This window comes from Lolium rigidum, chromosome 2, assembly GCF_022539505.1.
Source record: "Lolium rigidum isolate FL_2022 chromosome 2, APGP_CSIRO_Lrig_0.1, whole genome shotgun sequence".
In the NCBI taxonomy this organism is placed as follows: Eukaryota; Viridiplantae; Streptophyta; class Magnoliopsida; order Poales; family Poaceae; genus Lolium; species Lolium rigidum.
The window spans coordinates 24,374,808-24,396,131 of NC_061509.1; the positions used below are offsets into that span (position 1 = coordinate 24,374,808).

At 42.5% G+C, this 21,324-nt stretch overlaps 1 protein-coding gene across 1 annotated transcript in view; it reads left to right on the forward strand.

The window, feature by feature from the left end:
* LOC124689366 (probable histidine kinase 2) overlaps positions 1-666 on the forward strand; it is a 62,754-nt gene extending 62,088 nt beyond the window's left edge. Inside the window, exons 8-9 of the mRNA XM_047222910.1 lie at positions 50-355; positions 451-666. Of these exons, the coding sequence (XP_047078866.1) occupies positions 50-355; positions 451-666 (522 nt within the window). The remainder of the gene's footprint in view (positions 1-49; positions 356-450) is intronic.
* The last annotated feature ends 20,658 nt before the right edge of the window (positions 667-21,324 follow it).

Genomic DNA, 21,324 nt, shown 5'->3' on the forward strand with positions numbered 1-21,324 from the left:
GGTAGTGCCCAAGGAGCCGCCCATGCTTGGAGACCATAAGCCTCTGGAGGCCACTGCTGCGTCGTCTGAAACCATTTCTGAAACCACGTCGGCGGCGGCAGTGCCCCAGGAGCTGCCCAAGCTTGAAGATGCCAAGCCACTGGAAGGGAAGCGCGTCCTGTTGGTGGAAGACACGAGAGTGCTGCAGCTTATCCAAAAGAAAATGCTGAGCACTCTGGGTGCAACAGTTGTGGTAGCAGCGGATGGATCCGAAGCTGTGGCAATATTCATCAATGCTCTTGAGATTGCAAGTGGTGGTGCTGCTTCAGAGGAACGGTTGGTCTTGCCCTACGACGTGATATTCATGGATTGCCAGGTACATTTTCCATTTGTCGATGCCAAGCAAGTCAATTCAATCTTTTGTTTCTGATGACGGTTTTGACACTGCTCGATCTTCTTTGTTGTTTTTAGATGCCGATGATGGACGGCTACGAAGCGACAAAGCGCATTCGCGAGGAAGAAATCCGTTACGGGATCCACACCCCAATCATCGCGCTGACTGCGCACTCTGTGGAGGAGGAGCTGCAGAAGACCATCCAAGCAGGGATGGATCTCCACCTGACTAAGCCAATACAGAAGGAGAAACTCATGGAAGCTGTTCATCGGGTGTGGAAGGAAGATAACTGATGAATGATGATGTTGGTCTCTGGTGGCGGCATCGAGGGCGTGTATGGTTTTCCATTAACTAGATAATACCCCGCGGCGTTGCGGCTAAAATCTTTGTTGTACAAAGCAGTCAAAAAATTAGGCTCATGCTTGTCTTCAGAAAAGAAGATTGAATGCAGAGAATGATCAATTAGTATAAAATCAGTCTCAAGTATACTATATACACCATAATGCGGAGAAATAATAAGTACATATAACTATTGTACAAAATCTGATGCTAGAAAGATGCACGTCGTCCATTTAAATGCAAGAGTGCACGTTCCAGAATTGGATTCTAGTAGTATTTGGTACGCTCAGGTGGTTCCGTTCAATACTGCAAAAACACCTCTATTACTAAGCCCATTTCGTATCGTCAGCTAAATTAAGTTGATGTTCCAATATGATGAGTCACTAGTAGAAAAAGGGGCATCCGTCTGAGGCTTACGTACCCGTTTGCTTACGAATCGGTATTAAAGGGAGCTTTTATACCGGTTTGTGTGCCCAGGCAGGCGAGGAGCATCTATACCGGTTCGTGAGGGGCTTTCGAACCGGTTCGTGTTACGAACCGGTATGAAAGGTCTTCCACCCAAATTTCAGGCGCGTGTGGGGCCAGGCTGGACCTTTGGTACCGGTTCGTAACACGAACCGGTACTAAAGGGTGCCACCCTATATCACATCGCCTAGCCCGGCCCTGCTGGCTCTCATTTTCTTTTCTTCCTCTCACACTCTAAAATATTTTGCACCTCTCACACTCCAATAAATCTCTATTTTTTCTCCACCATTTTAACAAGATTAATGATATACATCTATCAAAGGGTTAGCAATATCGTCCTTTCTTCCGGCGTTCCTAATTTAACTCATTTCTTTGGTAGTTTTAACTCATACTATTTTTCTAGTGCTAGCAAGGTGTTCGATGAAATGTCTAAGTTAGGGATTTTATTTTTTTATATGCAATTTGAGCCCCGTCCTCACCGCCATCGATCGCCAGCGTCGTCCCCTAGCCGGCACCGTACCACCTCGGTGAGCCTCTTCTTTTTTATATAAAAACTTAGTTTTATGTGATGAACTTGAATATTAATTAAGTTGGTCACTCATATATCCATGATGTTGTGTAATTAATGATTTTTGATATACATATATAATAAAGATGAGTCGACAATGGATGTACGGTGACCGGTGCCATCCCGAGTTCATTAATGGCATGCATTATTTTCTCAACGTGGCTGAGGCAAATAGGCGGTCAAATGGTTTCATGTATTGTCCATATAGTTCCTGTAAGAATATGAAGGATGACTCTACCTCAAAGACCCTTCACGTCCACCTGCTGGAGAACGGTTTCATGCCCAGCTATAATTGTTGGACCAAGCATACATTGAAATATCATTTATGTGTGACAGGCATCTGCAGATTCGGGCAAGAACTTTTCAAGAACGAACAGGAGGAAGAACACTCAACAGGAACCTCAGGCTGATACCGGAGGATGGGTGACAGTGCGTAATAAAAAAAGGGTTAAGCCTGATGCTCGTGCTGCTCCTCCTATTACAAGGTCTAACAAGAGACTGACACGAGGTGGCGAACATGCCAAGAATGATAACAGTAAAAGGTCTCGTAAAAACCACAAACCATCGAATCAGACAGAAGTAGCCCCAGCATGTACCAGCCCACACATTCCACAACCACCAGTTGCCAATACTGTTTCTCAGCAACAATTGCCAACAGAACCAGTTTCCACAGCAAATTCGAGCCAACAATTGGCATCATCAGGAGTGGTGGTAGGTAATAATGGCCAAGGACACATGATGCTAGTCCCAGATGATACAACCTCAAATGTCCAAACAGTGCTGCCACAACACCAGCAAACTGGTGATGATCTCCCTCCGACCCTTAGTCCTGCGAAAGACAACTCCTCTCCCGATGATGAGACCCACGCCAAAAAAGGTAATAATTTTTCAATACTTGTAGTCTAATGCTCCCTTATGTATATATATACCATGATAGCTTGATGTAATGCTTAACTTGGTAGGTTCGCCACGATCAATAAAAACGAGGGGGCCAACGGTAGGAAGAAAACTTGCAGCTAAGATTTCCGGAATGGGTTCAAGATTTCGCATCACATCTATTGTAGGTGGCAGAAGGCCACTTCATCCGCATGAATCTTCATATCTTGTATCACATGTTGGCTATTTTATTAGGAATGAACTTCCTACCTTCCCATTGTGGAAGCACCACGTTGACACCCCTTCACAGTTCGAGAGTTTAGTGCATAATTTACATGTAAGTCATGCTTCTCCTGGTAATGATAAATTATTCCACATTGATCTGTCCCATTTCTTGTAGCTTACTGTTGTTTCTATGTTATATAACTCACCAATCATTCCACCGTTGTGAGCAGTTAAGGTTTGAATTTCATGAGGATAATGAGGATGTAAAGTTTGTCATCGCTTCCATATTCAAAAAATTGTTGCACCAGCACCGCTATAAGCTTAAAGCGACATACTTCACTGGCTAGATTACTGCCAATGTTCCAACAACGTCTCCTGCACCCTGCATGACTGACGAGCAGTGGGGAGATCTTGTCAAGCACTGGTCTGATCCAAATAATGTGGTATGGCTTATGAGGACCGTGAAACCAGATTAAATTTCGAATACTTATTTTGTGCCAGTGTCTCACTAGTCTCCTTTTGCAGACGTTGTCTAAAAGGAACCAGGCTAACCGCTTGAAACAACGATTACCAAGCCGTACAGGATCTCTTCACTTGGTTGGGCATCTCTGGCAAAAAGTAATGCCCCGCTGGTCTGTACTGCTGTCAACACCCGGATTTTTAAGTCCAGATGCCTATTATGCCATACATCGCAATCCCAGGAAGATTGTTTTTGCGAGACATAACAGTTGAATATTAAAGAGTCATCATTCATTACAATACCAACATAGTCATTACACAAATAGGATCATATGATCCAGTCTCATTACAACACTTGATCTATTGATCATTACACCAATACGTAGCGGAAGCGAAGTAGTAGTGGATTATCTATTCCACAGGCAACGCTTGACGTTAGAAGCTCCTAGTTGTGGTAGACGTCCTGCTGGTCGTCCTCTTCATACTGCTGCTCGGCTTCATAGTCTGGCCATTTGAATAGCCAGGGACAAAGCCGTGAGTACTTTCCAGTACTCGCAAACTAATACTCAAGTAAGTACTAACATTGCTATTGAGAGTGTTCTAATCTCTAGGGTTATTTGCATAAAGCCAATTTTAGTTGAGAAACATTTTAGTAAACAACTCCTCATGTGCTAACTAACTCAAGTTGGAACATTAGTGTCATTCCCACAACTCTGTTGTGATTCAAATTCAAAGTCACCTTTCAAGTTCAAAATCATAAGTCAAAAAGATATAAATTTATGATGACGGAAACAGTATGGCCTTTCCAATTGTCCCTGACCGCGGACGCGGCTATTCGAATAGGTTTACACTCTGCAGAGGTTGCACACGTGTGCCACAACATTTGATTACATCCGTCAGGGATAACCCCGAATCATCGTAACTCGGTACGCAGATCATCAACCGTTAACCTTTCACTTACACATCCTAGTATAGGCACCTCTCCCCATGAGCTTGGCCTCCCGGTGATAGCCAACTGTTATCCCGGGAACTGCACAGGGCTTGGCCGTACAATTCACCTCAATTCACGTCATTTCACTTTCAACGGAGGCAGCCTCGGCATAACCTCTATGACGCTTGTTTAGAGGGAACCCATACTAAGACACATAAATTTCCAGCTAAGCCTTACCCATAATCAGGTATTGTGAGGGTACTCAAGAATTGGAATGGTATCGCATCCAACTCAATCATCAGTTTTTTAACAAGTTCACCAAGTCAAATTCATGTCATATTCACCTTCAAAATCATTCAATGGAAAAAGACTCATCATTCCAAGATTTTCTCCATCATTTCACCAACACATGTTCCCATCTAGAGTAGTCATTTTTAATTTAGCACTAGCATCTAGGTATGAGGGGTGCTAAGTAATTTGCTTTGCTTCTAGGCTAACTTTGATACTCTTGAACTAATCCAATGCTAACCAAGTGATCATAAATCAAAAAGTACTTTGATAAAACAAAAAGTAATAAAGCTTGTAAAGTAAAACTTGGAAATAGGATCATGAACATAAAATAAATGGGGGATGCATTGCTCATGGTGAGCTTTGCACTTTGCAATAGTATTATCTTGCCTTGGTTGGGGAATTGGTCAAAGTGGTCTTCTTCTCCTTGGAAGTAGACCTCCTCCTCCTCTTGATACTCCTCGGTACTAGCGTCTAAAATACGAATACGGGGTATACAATCATCATACTAAACTTAAGTACTAAACTAAGCACACACTCATGAGTCACACAACTTAGGCTAGCATCACACATTACTATTAAGTGGGTGGACTTGTTTTCTTATTTAAGAAAAATAATTTCCTCTCATACTAATTAAGGTGTTACTTTTAATTCCTTAGAGAAATAATTTCATCTTATTCTCTTATTACAATTTAATTTCCTTCATGAAAAAGATATGACCTAGGTTGACCAAAGTCAACCTCTTCATACTCATCATTTAAGAAAATGATTTAAATGAGGTGAAGCACCTCATGCAATTTAATCCTAACATGGTAATGATTTAATATCATCAAACAATTTCACATGAGACCTAAATGACCAGAGTCTCTACCTCATTTTGAAATGTTTGTGACAAGATTTAAATGAGAGAAAAACTCCCATATGATTTATAAATAGTTTTGGACAATATCATTGACTAGAAATAGCCATATAGTCCTCTAATTAAAATAGGCCATGATCACTCAAAGTAACCATGCTATATTGTTGCAGAAACAAATAATGTAAGTAAAATGTGAGCTATAGGAGTTGGAATCAACTTAATAGCATTTGTGGTTGATTTTTAATAATTATTGGAATTCACAAAAATCCCTGCCTTTTTTATTTTGCTAGTTTAATTCTACAACTGATATAGGGTTCAAACCAGTGGCATTGTGTAGATAAAACTCTAAGCTTTCCAACAATATCAAGTTTGTAAAATTTGGCCGAGTAGATTTGTCCCTATAGAATTTTAAACTTGGCATCAGATTGCAAAATAACTCTAAACTGGATTTTTGAATTCAAATTAGTTGGGCTGGCGGGAAACGCTAACAGGCTGCGCAGAGAGAGAGGGACTTGGGCCAGCCCAGTATCGCAACGGGCCAGCTGACAGCGTGGGGGCCACGCGTCAGTGGGATTTCTCCAGCGAAACGGTACGCTGCGCGTGAGCCGTGCGATTAGAAGACAGATCAACGGCCGAGGGGCGTCGTCGTCTCCGACGAGAGGGGAACTCACTGGCAGCGGCGGTAGGGGGTCGGCGAGCTCGTCGGAGATCCGGCGGTCGTCGGAGGTGTGCGCCGCAACATTGTCGAGGAAGGGGAAGCCGATGGTAGTGAGCTTGCGATTGAGGCTATCTGGTGGGCAATGCGGCAAGGCGAGGTGGCTAGGCTGCTCAGGGAGAAGAGGGGAGGCGAGTGGCGTGCTCAATTTGAGGAGCAGGGTGCCCCTTTTATAGCAGCGGGGAGAGGCCGCGGGTCTAAGGTGAGGTAGGCCATGGCGTCGGCGGTAGGGTGGCGCAGGAGCACTGGCCATGACGCGCGCTTGCAGGCGATGTCCTGGCGGTGCTGTAGCACTTGATTGCGGGGAAAACGGGGCACGGATGCGACGGTGAGCTTGATGGAAGCTTGCAGGTCCGTGGCGGGTCACGTCGACGGTGACGACGGCCACAACCCTCCTGCGGTCCAACGGCGATGTCTGCGAGTCTCCTGGTGGTCTGGCGCAGCGACTGGCGAGCGGAGCTGGCAAGTGGAGGCGAGGTGCGTCGGGCGTCGTCACGCTCTGGCGTGCCCGTGGCGTTCGCCGTGCGCGCTCGGGCGCGTGTGTGCACGTCACTGGCACGTTTGGGCGCGTCGCGTTCTGTGCAATGTGATGCGAGTTTTCGTCGAGGCTGGTGTCTGGCGGGATCAGGAGAGTGAGAGGAAGCTAATGGACAAGGTGGTGCAGCGTGGAGGTGACCAGAGAGGGAGAGGGCATGGTGTGGCCATGCCATGCCACGGCATGGAAGGTTTTGGTCAAGCTGACCACTATCCAGTGCTTGCAGGTGCTGGAGTTGATGCTGAGAGGTGAGGTGAGGCTTCAGGGCAGCAGAGGTGGCCAGGGTTGGACCTGGTCCAACCAATTTTTCAGTATGGGCTTCAAATCTAACTCTGCCTGCAAGGTGTTTGACACAATGCCCGCAAGAAAAATATTTTTGAATTTTGAAAAGATTTTTGGTGGAGTGTAAAGATATAATAAGAGAAGTAGAATGGAGGTGGTGGTGGTCAAAATGAAGTTGAAATGCAAAATCACATATTGCATATGATCTTACATATGTTTCATGGTCCCTACTTTGCTTGCTCACCATTTGAAATTGCGACAGAATTTGGGGTGATGGTTTTGGGCAAAGTTGTTCTCCTTGATGTTGTCTTGGATGAGGTGCAAAGAGTTGGCAAAGTGTTGAAGGGAAATCTCTAAATATCAGGGCCCAAAGTGGGCATCAGGCTAAAAATGTCACATGTGACCATATTGCATGCAACTTGGAATTTGCATTTGATTTCAATTTGATTTGAGTTTCTTTGATTCCAAAAGTACTAATAAGTGTTTAGTAACCATATACAACCAATGGTGCAAGCCAAAGTGGTCTAGGTTAGGAATTTGCAAAAATGGCATAAGCCATATGTGTGTGTTGAGGTGAAATTTTATATTTTCTTTTCTATTTTCTTTTTCCTTGTTTTTGGATGATCAAGAGAACATGGTTAGGGTTTTAGTGTAAGTGTAATCACACAAGCAAGCATCATGGCAAAATGCACACTCAAATAATTAACCAGGTGATCTATATGCATAGCACTATATGATGATAAAAAGTTTTTGTTGGTTCGAAAATTTGGGTTTTTGGGAAACTCTCTCTTTCTTTCTTTATTGAAAAGTTGGGATGTTACAACTGCTACATATGTTACTCGTAAATTGTGTAGAACTCCGTGTGCATGTTATATTTCCATCCTCCATTTCAACCACGTTATTTGATTTCTATATGATTGTACAAAAATGCAGAAAGTAGATCATGCAAACAACATGCAACCAGACAAAGAGATGACTCTGGCAGAGCAGTTCGAGGCATGCCAGAAGAACAAACATAATGTGATAGGAGAACTCACAAAAAGTTTTATTGTAAGTCTTCTTTATGATTTAAATTTTTTAACGACACACTTGCCAATTTGTAGGAGCAATAATGGGCATGTCAATATGATCTTGTAGGCGTTTTTGTGAAAATGCATTTGATGTGTAATCAGACATACCAACTTGTAGGATTAGAAGTAGTTCATACACATTAAATCTATCGTCTGCATGTTTCTCTGCAATAAATTTTATTTTTACAAGACTGAAAACTTTTCAGGCAAATATGAAATTGGAGATGGCAAAACCCGGGAAAGATGGTATGGAAAAAACTCTAGAAGAATGTATGGAGACATTTACCATGGTACTTAAAATTAAAGATATCACCAAAAACACTTTCTTGCGAAATGCTGGGTTTTTGCTGTCCAAGTCCAAGTCCAAGTCTTTTTCTGCACAAGTTCTGGAGGAACAACTCCAAATAGAACAAGCTGTAGCAGTTGTGCTATGAAACCAAGTTGACATGTTGAGATCGAGATCAGAAGCATGTGATGCCCTACTGCAGGAGGCCAATCAAATTCGTTATAATCTCTCAAAGACTAATAAAATGCCATAGATAATTGGAGATGAACACTGACATTGACATGTGAGTACCTTGGTATTATGAAATGTTTCCTGAGACTGAGGCACTGTGACTATTTTGTTGGTGGATGCATTTATCTGCGGCTGGGATCAACTTGGTAGTTGTTCTTGTGGATGTTTTCTAAATTGATTGCCTAGCCTTTTCAATCAGTTCGAACTTAAATGGTATTAGAGCCAAGGTCTCGAGTTTGAATTGTTGACGGTGTGGTTCAATTCATCCTTAAATTGTTGGTTCCCCATTGGCCCTTGTAAAGCTTCCAGCGCCTACCTCCAAATCCAGTGTTGAATTTCTCTTGTCACACACGAGGATGGCTGTTAATGTGTGTATAAGTGGGTTACATAGCCCCTTTTATATAAGGTTGCAAGTTTCCTTATTGTGTTGTGCCTTTGGGACTCAGCCTGCACTTCTGACTTTTGGTTGTGTTGGCTACTGCATAAGTTTAATATAGTTCCATGTGGTTTTTGTTGAGATCTATAAGTGGATTGCCTAGCCCTTTCCATCATTTCGGACCTGTGGTGTGTTATTCTGTTTTCCACGTGTTAGACCTCCTCTTCTTAACAAGACTCCATGAGTAGGAGTGATACGTCCCAAACGTATCTATAATTTCTTATGTTCCATGCTACTTTTATGATGATACTCACATGTTTTATACACATTATATGTCATTATTATGCATTTTCCGGCACTAACCTATTGACGAGATGCCGAAGAGCCAGTTGTTGTTTTCTGCTGTTTTTGGTTTCAGAAATCCTAGTAAGGAAATATTCTCGGAATTGGATGAAATCAACGCCCAGGGTCCTATTTTTCCACGAAACATCCAGAAGTCCGAAGAGGATACGAAGTGGGGCCCCGAGGTGGCCACACACTAGGGCGGCGCGGCCTGGGCCTTGGCCGCGCCGGCCTGTTGTTTGGGGCCCTCGTGTGGCCCCCTGACCTGCCCTTCCGCCTACTTAAAGCCTTCGTCGCGAAACGCCCAGTACCGAGAACCACGATACGGAAAACCTTCCAGAGACGCCGCCGCCGCCGCCAATCCCATCTCGGGGGATTCAGGAGATCGCCTCCGGCACCCTGCCGGAGAGGGGATTCATCTCCCGGAGGTCTCTTCATCGCCATGATCGCCTCTGGATCGATGTGTGAGTAGTCCACCCCTGGACTATGGGTCCATAGCAGTAGCTAGATGGTCGTCTTCTCCTCATTGTGCTATCATGTTAGATCTTGTGAGCTGCCTATCATGATCAAGATCATCTATTTGTAATCCTACATGTTGTGTTTGTTGGGATCCGATGAATATTGAATACAATGTCAAGTTGATTATCAATCTATCATATATGTTATTTATGTTCTTGCATGCTCTCCGTTGCTAGTAGAGGCTCGGCCAAGTTGATACTTGTGACTCCAAGAGGGGGTATTTATGCTCGATAGTGGGTTCATGCCTCCATTAAATGCAGGACGATGTGACGAAAGTTCTAAGGTTGTGGATGTGCTCGTTGCTACTAGGGATAAAACATCGATGCTTTGTCTAAGGATATTTGTGTTGATTACATTACGCACCATACTTAATGCAATTGTCTCGTTGTTTACAACTTAATACCGGAGGGGTTCGGATGATAACTTCGAAGGTGGACTTTTTAGGCATAGATGCATGCTCGGATAGCGGTCTATGTACTTTGTCGTAATGCCCTGATTAAATCTCATAGTACTCATCATGATATATGTATGTGCATTGTTATGCCTTCTTTATTTGTCAATTGCACAACTGTAATTTGTTCACCCAACATCTGCTATCTTATGGGAGAGACACCACTATTGATCTGTGGACCCCGGTCCTATTCTTTACATCTGAAATACAAACTGCTGCAATTGTTCTTTACTGTTCTTCGCAAACAAACATCATCATCCACACTATACATCTAATCCTTTGTTTACGAGCAAGCCGGTGAGATTGACAACCTCACTCGTTACGTTAGGGCAAAGTTCCGTGATTGTGTTGTGCAGGTTCCACGTTGGCGCCGGAATCCCTGGTGTTGCGCCGCACTACACTCCGCCGCCATCAACCTTCAACGTGCTTCTTGGCTCCTCCTGGTTCGATAAACCTTGGTTTCTTTCTGAGGGAAAAGTTGCTGCTGTGCGCATCACACCTTCCTCTTGGGGTTCCCAACGGACGTGTCAACTACACGCCATCAAGGAGGCACTATGATTTTATTTTTTTGCGCATGAAATTACTCAATTAGATAGCTTAATCCCATTTGTTGACTCTCTGTTGACTAGCCACTTGAGGGTAAAACTGAGTATATTGCACTAGTCAGTATTAGTACTCGAGGGGAAAACTGAGTACATAAATTTTTCCAGTGTAAGGCTCGACGGTAGAACTGAGTACATGTAACGGTGTAGATGTGCAGTACCACGGACGCGTGTCGCAGTGCGAAGTGGTTAGGCGGTGCGCATGTTGAGACCAAACGTCTAGCTTTTTTGAGAAACTGTCGAGACCAACCATCACGTTGCCTGTACAGAGCACTCCCTCTGCACACAGTCTCATTCTCACTCACGCACGCAAACACGCCTCTCACGTCCCATCAACTTCTCCAAATCGAAGGAAAAAACACCAAACGCCCTACGCGTGCTCCCTTGCCGGCGATGGACAAGAAGAATGCGCCGGCGGCCGTCGCCCCCGAGCCCGTCGCCTCCGAGGGCGGCGCATCCAAGCGTGGCGCCTCCGTGAACTGGGCCTCTCTCAGGGCTGACGGACCACTTCACAAGATCGGGGACCGCTTACTGGCGAACGAGGAGTACATGGACACCTAATCTTCTTTGAGGCAAGTTTGTAGAAATTGGCTCTCAGGTTTACCTGAGCCCGACATGCACCTGCACGAATGGATCATGGTAGAACACGCCCTTCCACGCGTTGCTGATTTCACCTTCCTCCACCTCCGCACATCCCTCTACGTCACCATCGATCTAACGGAAGTTCATGCAAGGTTCAAATTCCTCCATATCTATAGAGTTAATCTATTTTGATTTTCAATCGTAAACATCTTAGTGCTGAATGTTATCTTCATCAATATATTTTCGATACTACTTCGTCGGCTTTTGCCGTGGCGTCATCGTGCTTGCCTAGAAGAACCAGCCGCACAAGATACGGCTTCTGAACCCACTCACAAAGACATTGAATACTATGTTTTAGGCGCATATGCCATATGTTATTCTGAAGTCAATCACTGTAATGAAGTCCCCGACTATGGTCTTCGTTTCCAAAGATTACTCGACGGAAATTGCTTGGGTCGATGAGAGCACTCCAACTAAGGGTATAGATGAAGATTGGGGAGAAGGAAGATTTTCGATCGAGCACCATTCTCTGCGTTGCATTACCCCGTTCAATGGTGAATTGTATGCAATAGCTGTGAACAATTTTGTGTTCGGAAAATTAGTGTGCACCAACAATGTCCAGTTGGAGAAGCACGTGAGTACTGTCAACATGGATACACTATTTTCATTTCCGGAACTTGGAAATAACAAGTTCTACCTCGTGAAGTTGGATGGTGCTCTGCTGCTTGTGTTGTTGGACAACAAGCATTTGGAGGAAGGTAAACCATTGGTGTACCGTGTGGACACTGAGAGCCGCTCTCTCCATGCCGTCAATAACATTGGCAGTCGTGTCTTCTTCATCTATTATTTCTGGTGTATCTCCGTCGACACCAGAGTGCACCCGACACTTCGACATGGCTGCATCTACTACACAGATTTGGGTTATATCAGAGAGTACTTTGATGATATAATGGCCTGTGATGAGTGGCCAATACGTGTGGATAGATTAGGAAATTACGGTATGAGAAATGAACAAAGGTTATACCATTTGGAGGATGTATTGGCTGCACACTGCAGACGAAAGGAGTTCAATGAATATTTCCTTCAGATCAGAGAATGGAGTGACGAAGAAATATATGCTGAATGAAGAACAGATTCATTCATCCTGGGGTATCCTAATCTTCATGTTGGCCATACATTACGTCTTGTATTATTTTCAGCTTAGTTTGTCGTGAACATTAACATTGTTATTGGCTGCTTTTGGCTATTGTATGCAGTTTATGTATTATACTTAGTTTTCTGGATTTATTATGCTGCTGTGACTTTATCCTATACTAGCTTCTAGATTTGACTGATTTTGTTTGTAATGATGATGGCTTGATGTGACTGCTGACCTTAACTGCCGGAGCAGAGCAATTAGTACTTAACCAGGTGTACCGTCTTTATATTAGTATTATATTATATTACTTGACCATAGCCATATTCAAAATCAAATCTCAGTCGGGCGGCAAAATCTCCGGCCAATCCTGAAATATTTCAGACGTGTTTTTGAATGGGATAAGAAGATAGATCACGATGATAGTAACCGATATTTAATGTGATGATGATTTGATTTTGCACTCGGCCTTGAACAGAGGTACTAGTACGGTCTGACCATTTTTTATCATTATACTTGGACCTTAGCCAAATTCAAAATCTCATAGCGGCAAAACTTCCCGCCCACAAAATACAAAAATTTCACATGCTTCCAAATTCCCATTCTACCCCTGTGGAGATGACATCAAAGTCGGTTGGTGGGGGGTCTTCTCGTCATTTTTTCGATCACCACCTCCCTAGCCCGGAAACCCTCCCAAAAAAAAATCATTTCCCTCAGTCTCTCCTCTGAGACCACCCACCGGAACTTCCCAAGTCCCTCTCTCTCACACCTCCACGACCACCCCACCGGAGCATCCCCACCGGACTTCCCTGGCCTACCCGAGGCCGCGCGATCCTCCTCATCCGGTTGTCTGCGTAGCTGCTTCATCGACGCCGTCATCAACCGGACCGGATCATCCCCGCCGAACCTCGAAACCATATACTCATCCAGCAGTCTATCACAGTCGCTTCAGCTACTCCATCGTCCACCCCACCGGAGCCGCTTTGCCGGATCCGTCGTCCACCGCATCGGATCTTGCTCACCGACATCGCTGTGCATGAATCGGATCTGCTTCACCGGCGCCGTGCATGATCCACACCTATCTAAAGTCTTCTACTGTCGCTTTTCTATTGCTGCCTACAAGTTCTTGTTTAATCATGGGGGAACCTGTTTGTGCTAACGACGCGTCGTTACGTTTTTGCAAATGAGATGAGTAACTATGAAGTGTAATGGCCGTCTCTCCAACCCCATGTAGCACATGTAGTGTACTTCATCACCGGATCTATCAACCTCAGGAAGATTGACTCCCACAAAGTGCTTCTCCTAATGTAAGTCCCTTCACTCCCTTGGTTTAGCGCCATGTTCTGGGTTTAGATGCTTGTTTGTCTGAAGCTCTTTTAGTTCATTCCTAGCTATGACAGTAACGCCTTGCTATTTTCTAGTTCATTGCTAACTTTAAGCGATTGAACATTTTGGCTTGCATTCCCTGCTCTGAAGATGTAGCCATCATAACTTCTATCTTGCTCAGTCGTAGTTACAAAAATTATAGGCTGCTACTATTTTATTCATGCCAATCTTGTTCTCCCTGAACATGTTGGTTTGCATTCCCTATACTACAGGTGATACCATTGTTATTTGTATCTACTTCTTCGTAAGCTAACAAAGTAACTGCCTGTTATTAGTTCCTGCATGCTATCGCTCTGCCATCCTCCAGTACAAATTTATTTGAACTCGTCACAGCAGCTACTTCCATCATAATTTTGTCTGCCATCTGATTCTTCAAAAGCCGCAATATTAACTTGTTTCTCTTAATTGGCATGACGCTCACATATAGAATGGTGAACATATTGGTGTGCATTCCCTCTTCTACAAGTTCACAGGTAATCCCACTATATTCCGTTTCTGGTCCATCCTAAGTCGTAGCATTAACTATCCTCTATGTGTTGCTCATTACAACTTTATATCCTGAAACAAATTGATTTGGATTCCCTTATCTAAAGTTTATGAGTGATGCCATTATAATTTGGTGACCCGACATACCACTGCATGGTGTAGTATGAAAGTCTGACATAACACCAATGAAACACCGTTCCACTAGTATTACATCGCTCAGAGTGGTACAACTGAAACATATGCGGGTCCAAGGCATGTCTATAGAATTACACACAGATTCTGTTACATAAGATCATCACAGCCTCCTAATTTACAATGAGGTAAAACTGCAAATAAACTGCAGAAGAACGACTCGTAGTCAAGTTTTATCACTAACTCTACTTGTAGAGGTTTTGACTAGTTATAGAGGCGATGAAGAGATTCTAGCTAATTAGGAGCTTGGTTTAGGAAGCTAGTTCCTTTCTATTGCTAATCTAGGTTTTCTCCTTGTTGGATGTGGTATCTGACTCTTCTGACAGGGTCCTGTCCCTTGAAGTAGTTGTTGACTCCCCGGTCTTCGAGTTGCACTGTAGATCCTCCTTCAATGCCTCCATATCTAAGCAGGGGATTTAAGAGTGGGATGAGTACGAGCGTACTCAAAAAGTACATTATAGGAAAGAGGTGTGTAATGCACTAGCTACGGCATTAGACCAGAAAGTCCAATACCAATGCAGGTTTTCATAACCATTTCTTCAAAAGGTTGCTTTTATTCAAAAGAACTATGTCCGTCAGCCTTCACCGGTTTACTAGAACTTCATGGAGTTCCTTTCCGGCAGCGTTCGCAGTTCCATATACCGGAACAGGGAGTGACAAGTCACGATTCATTACACTCTGCAGAGGTGTGTTGCTTTACCCATAAGAGATCTTAACCATGGTGCCAACCGGGCAGTTTTCCCGTCCACACTTCCTTTGGTGTGAGGTCCCGTATAAGGTCTTAGCCAATCATATTCCTCCGCTACCTCACACAACCACCCGTTGTTGCAATCCCCGACCCTGGGTCCACGCCGGTGCATTTACACCACTCAAGGATAGCCCCCGACCATGACAACAATTCAGGGCTGTACCATAAACTCCGTCGCCGGTAGATGCAAGCCAACATAGACCGCATTACCGTGGGGAATTAGAATGGGATCCCCACCCTACCGCTTGTCCCTCGAGATCAAGTGTCTACGGTAAGCGCATCCTTTGATGTACGAGAGGTGGAAATACAATTGACTACTCCGTCCCACTCCAGATCTTATGGTTAACACGAGTTTTACGGCACAAGAATCACTGGACGACATTTGTTGTTTAATCCTAGATGGATATAAACCCATTGCAATGGAACCTCCACCATGTCAACACATTCCATGGTTCCATTGCCAACCACATAGTCATATTCATAGTTATGAAAGTAGTACTTTTGATCTTCATGCAAGTAATTTGGTAAAAATACTCAAATGACATGACCAAGCGATGAACTTGCCTTTCTTGGCTGCAAGATTATGCAGACAAGGTCTTCGATATGCAATAACTCCAAATTCTGAAATAGTATCATCGTCCGGTAAGGACGATGTTCAAAAGATTGGCAAGGATGCAATAGTGCATAAGTATGAGATGCAATCGCTCTAAGCGTGACCTAACCCCGTTGATTTAGGATTAGTGAGTGGTAATGATTAGTTCAGGGTGTGTTGCACTTTTAGAGTGATTCACAAACAAGGTTCTTATTCAGGGTTGTGTTGTTTTAGAATCATAAGCAAGTGGTAAAATGCATAGTAACAATCGTACACACCAAGGGATAGTAGTTGTATAATATGTAAGTAAGAGCAGTTGTCAAATTTAAGTCCTATGGTGTATGGTTGGTGATTACTTGTTATATACTTCAAAAGAATAACTTTGGAAGAACATGTTCTTTATTAAAGAACAAGTATGATGATTGGGTTTGTGGGTTCTATGGTTTCTTATGGTTCCAACTAGTTTCTGGAGTAAAGATTAGATGGATCCCAACAAGGTTGGATTCATCAACAACTAGGGCTTGTATGGTTTTAGTGAAGCATAAGTATCTTAAGCAATTAATAGTATATGGTTTCTATCAGGGTTGGTATACCTTGCTGATAATAGCTAGGTAGGGTTTATAGGTCCTATTAGGTAGGGTTCATGAATACTCTCTATTTACTTCAAAAGAATAACTTTTGAAGAACATACTTCTTAAATAATGAGAAGTATATCAATTAGGGTTGAGGTTGTCTAAGTTTTATTATTGGACTCACTAAGTGAGGAATGGTTGGTTTATAAATAAGATGGTTCATAAGTATCCATAACTAATAGGGTTTAGTGGAACATGGTTATGTAATGCAAAATAGTAGGTATGATTGCTATTAGGGTTCATCACAATAGTTTGATGCTTAGTATGGATAACTAATGTTGATGTCTTGGAGGATAGTAACTAGGGTTTACACTTGGTTGACTCTACATGATTATCTAGGTCTGATGAAGATGAATACATGGGATACCCATCTATTAGTGATAGGTCTTCTACATTTTATGTGGACATGAACAAGCTTTGAGTTGCTATTTAGGAATCTATGGATGATAGTGAAGTAACATGATCACATATCTGACCTAGGGTTTAGGTTATAATCAAGTTAGGGTTCATATGAATTGATGGAGCTAGGGTTCGTAATGGCATTAGGGTTTTAGGATCCCACATAAAATTATGAACTACTATTTTATGTATAAGGAAACTAGGGTTTCCTAATTACCCAATAATTTTTAGGTTAATAACTTCATTATAAGGTTGAAGTTATTAGTAACTTCGAAATAAAAATATTATTGGATTTGACATTTTCTTATTTTTAAAGAGTTATTAATTAAGATATTTATTAATCGGGGTTTTAAATCCTTATAATAAATATTTAAAAAGATAACAAATAAAGAAAAATTTAGTTTTCATGTTTTTTGTATTTGTTTACTGGTTTTTATTTACTTTAGAACTTTTCTTAATTATTGAGTTTTAATTGAATTTAGAATTAAAAGAAAAGGCTTAATTAATAAGTATTAAACAATTAAAATTTTTTTAAAATAAAATTTTCATATTATATTTTTATTGAATAGAGTTTACTTTTCTAAGAATTTTGATATCTTATTTATATTTTTCTGAGTTATAATGAATTTTCTATATTCATTTAAAGTTGCAGATATTAATGAATTTGAATTAAAATAAAAGAAGCTGCTAAACGTACCCTACTAATTCTACCCGTGGTCACTAACCAGTGGGCCTATGTCCACGTCAGACGCCACATAGGCGTGGACTGGGTCAAAATCAAAGAAATGGTCTGGGAGCTCACTGCCGGCGGGGATTTAACAACGGCGACGAGGCTCCAGATGATCTATGGGCGCGAGTTGATGCTCTTGCTACTCTACGCGACATGGGGAAGCTAATTATGGTGGCGCCACCCATTTTTTGTCGCCGGCGCTTGCCCGACGGCAATACCAAGCGGCGGGGCTTGCAGGTCTACGGCAACGGCGTGATACAGAGAGCTCGGGAGGGTGCGAAGTGATCCACGAGGAGCAGAAGCTCACCATGAACGTGTAGGAGAGCTCAGACGAGGCATAGGTGGTCAGACGGCGACTTCATCATCGACGGAGACGGTGGCCGGGAGCGGAGAAGAGGAGTTTGGTGAGGTCGATTTAGGTTGCTCCGTCTCGATTCCTCGCGCAGGTGAAGCAAGTCGAGCATGGCGATGCTGATGGCGTCCTCAGCGTGGCTCGGGGATGCCCCAATCGACGGCGGTGGGAGATGGCCGGAGGTGCTAGGGTTTCAATTTGGGAAAAAATGAAGCAGGGAGGAAGAGAAATTGGAAGCTAGGGTTTCGGCCAGGCTTTATACGGCGCTCATGGTTGACGAGGGTCACGGGAGTCCACTTCGGCGGCCGGGACGTGGCTCGCCGGTGCCGTGTTGTCGTCCATGCGGAGGAAGAAGGAGACAAAGACCTCTTCGTCCTCCTCGCTCTTATCCGAGGTGAAGGGGTACTTGGGCCGCGATGGGCTGTGCTGGGCTGGTGCGGCTGGGCTACTGGTGGGCTACTCCATGGGCAGGTGAGTCCAGGTAAGCACTCGTCTCTTTTTCTTTTCTGTTTATTTATTTTCTGTTTTCAATTTCATTGATTGAATTCAAATTTTGAATTCAATTATGTTTGCAGATATTTGTAATTATTTTGGTATGGCAATTATCTCGTAAATACTAATTACAACTTGAGACATGCTCTTTTGATTTTTTGTATAGTGATAAGTTATACATAATATTTTTGAATAGGTATGCCAACATATATAATTTCCATTCTCTTTCTTTTGAGATTCAACATATTTTTATAATACTTATAATACTTTTGAATAATAGATGATATGTTTACTTTATTTTATCTTGCAAGAATTGATTAATGTATGGTGATCTCATTGCTTAGTTTCTTATTTTAGAACATGATTTCAAGTGTTATTTTATGTGTCCTAAGTTTTGTAAGGATTTAATTTCTCATTTGAGAATATGGTCACTTACTTATTTATTTATGTGCATAACTATGTGTTAAAGAATTGGAAATTCTACTAGAACTCTTCCCAAGTTTAGTACTATTATTATAGTTTAGTAACACCTTAAAATACCTAGAGTAGGTACTACTCTCATCATGGTTTGGTCTTGGTTAAAATGATAAGTGATTGATCACTATTTATGGGTTTTAATTATAGGACTTAGCATTAGGTGGATCTTATGTTTTATAATTGGAGCATAGGATTAGGTTTGTGAGCAATTCTAGGGTTCTAATGATATTCTCCTAATGGCATATGGTTTGGAACTCAAATGTGAACTAGGTTTATATTTGTGATCACCAAAATGATGAACCAATTAGAGTTTAGTCTCCCCTATCCATGATAAGGTGGTTACTTGCTTGATAGTTGATGTTCTCCTTTAGTTATTAAGGACTTGAGAATTGGTTATGTATTCTCCCAATTAACTTCTATTACTATCCTCAATTTATCATTAAAGCAACTAAAGTGGTTATGGTTCTTTTTGTAGTTAAATTTGGTTATATGGATGAATGGTTTCCCACCATATAAAATATAGAGTTTGACTCTAAGGTTTTCTTAGGTTCTTTAATTGAGGAATAAATGAAATATAGATGTGATAGGATTCTACTTATGAAAACCCAGTGATTCACAAGTTAAGGTTGGGATATAAGCCTAGGGTTGCTTACTAGTTACCTCCCTATGATTTCATGTGGTGAATAATATCTACTTATCCTGTTAGGATTTAACTTATCCTCACATACCTCAAGAACATGATCATGTATTAGACATGATCAACTTGTTCTTAATTACTCTACCTCAAGTTCTTAGGTTTATGATCATTACCCAATTTATAATGATCAAAGTTTGGCTTCCTAAGGTATTGTTCATGAACTAGGTTTCTCACTTCTTAGGTCAAGTATTGTCTTGATCAACTAGGTATAGTACTTATTTGATACTATCATGGGTGGACATGACTATGATAGTCTCAACAGGTTATATCCCAGAAGAATGCCTGAGATAATTACTTAGGGTTCTTCTCAAGGAATGATGATTTAATCCTTTGGATAATATGAATAGTTCTCTCTCTCAAATCCAAGTGTTGCCTGATACGTCCATTTTGCATCACTATTTTGTATCATAATTTACTGTTATTCATTGATATATTTCATATTTAGAGATGATACTTATGTTATTTCACCTATTTTGCATGTTTCATGATTATTGGAGAATTACTCACCGGAGTCAGAATTCTGCTGGAAAAAGCACCGTCAAGTTACAGTATTTCTGAAGGTCAACAATTGACGGAAAATATACTGAAGCTCCTATTTTCCAGATGACGGAGCCAGCCAAAAGGGGAGGCCGAGGAGGGCTGCCATGGGCCCTCCCCATGGGCCGGCGCGACCACCAATGTCGGCGCGCCGCCACGTGGGGAGGGGGCCCACGACCCCCTCGGCCATCACCCTTTCGCGTACTTCATCTCCCAGAAACCCTAAGGTGCAGGGAAACATCGAGGATAGTCATCGCCGCCTCCTCGAGGCGGAAAACACCAGAGAGAAAAAGAGCTCTCCGGCAGGCAGAAATCTGCCGGGGAAATTCCCTCCCGGAGGGGGAAATCGTCGCCATCGTCACCGTCATCGAGCTGGACTTCATTGGGATCATCATTATCATCATCTCCACCACCGACACCGTCATCTCCACCGCTGCACCTCGTCTCCGCTGTAACATCTAGGGGTGAATCTTGAGTATTTCATAGGGGAAACTCTCCCGGTGTTGATTACTCCTTGTTATTGATGCTATTGAGTGAAACCGTTGAATCAAGGTTTATGTTCAGATTGTTATCCATCATCATATCACCTCTGATCATGTTCCATATGATGTCTTGTGAGTAGTTCGTTTAGTTCTTGAGGACATGGGTGAAGTCTAAATAATGTTAGTAGTGAACTATGTTGAGTAATATTTAATGGTTTGATATTTAAGTTGTGGTGTTATTCTTCTAGTGCTGTCATGTGAACGTCGACTACATGACACTTCACCTTTATGGGCCTAGGGGAATGCATCTTGTATTCGTTTGCTAATTGTGGGGTTGCCGGAGTGACAACAACCTGAACCCCCGTTGGTATATCGGTGCATGAGGGATAGCAGGATCTCAGAGTTTAAGGCCGTGGTTAGATTTATCTTAATTACTTTCTTTTATTTGCGGATGCTTGCAAGGGGTTTAATCACAAGTATGTATTAGTCCTAGGAAGGGCGGTGCATTAGCATAGGTTCACCCACACAACACTTATCAAAACAATGAAGATTAATCAACTATATGAAGCGAAAGCACTAGACTAAATTCCCATGTGTCCTCAAGAATGTTTGG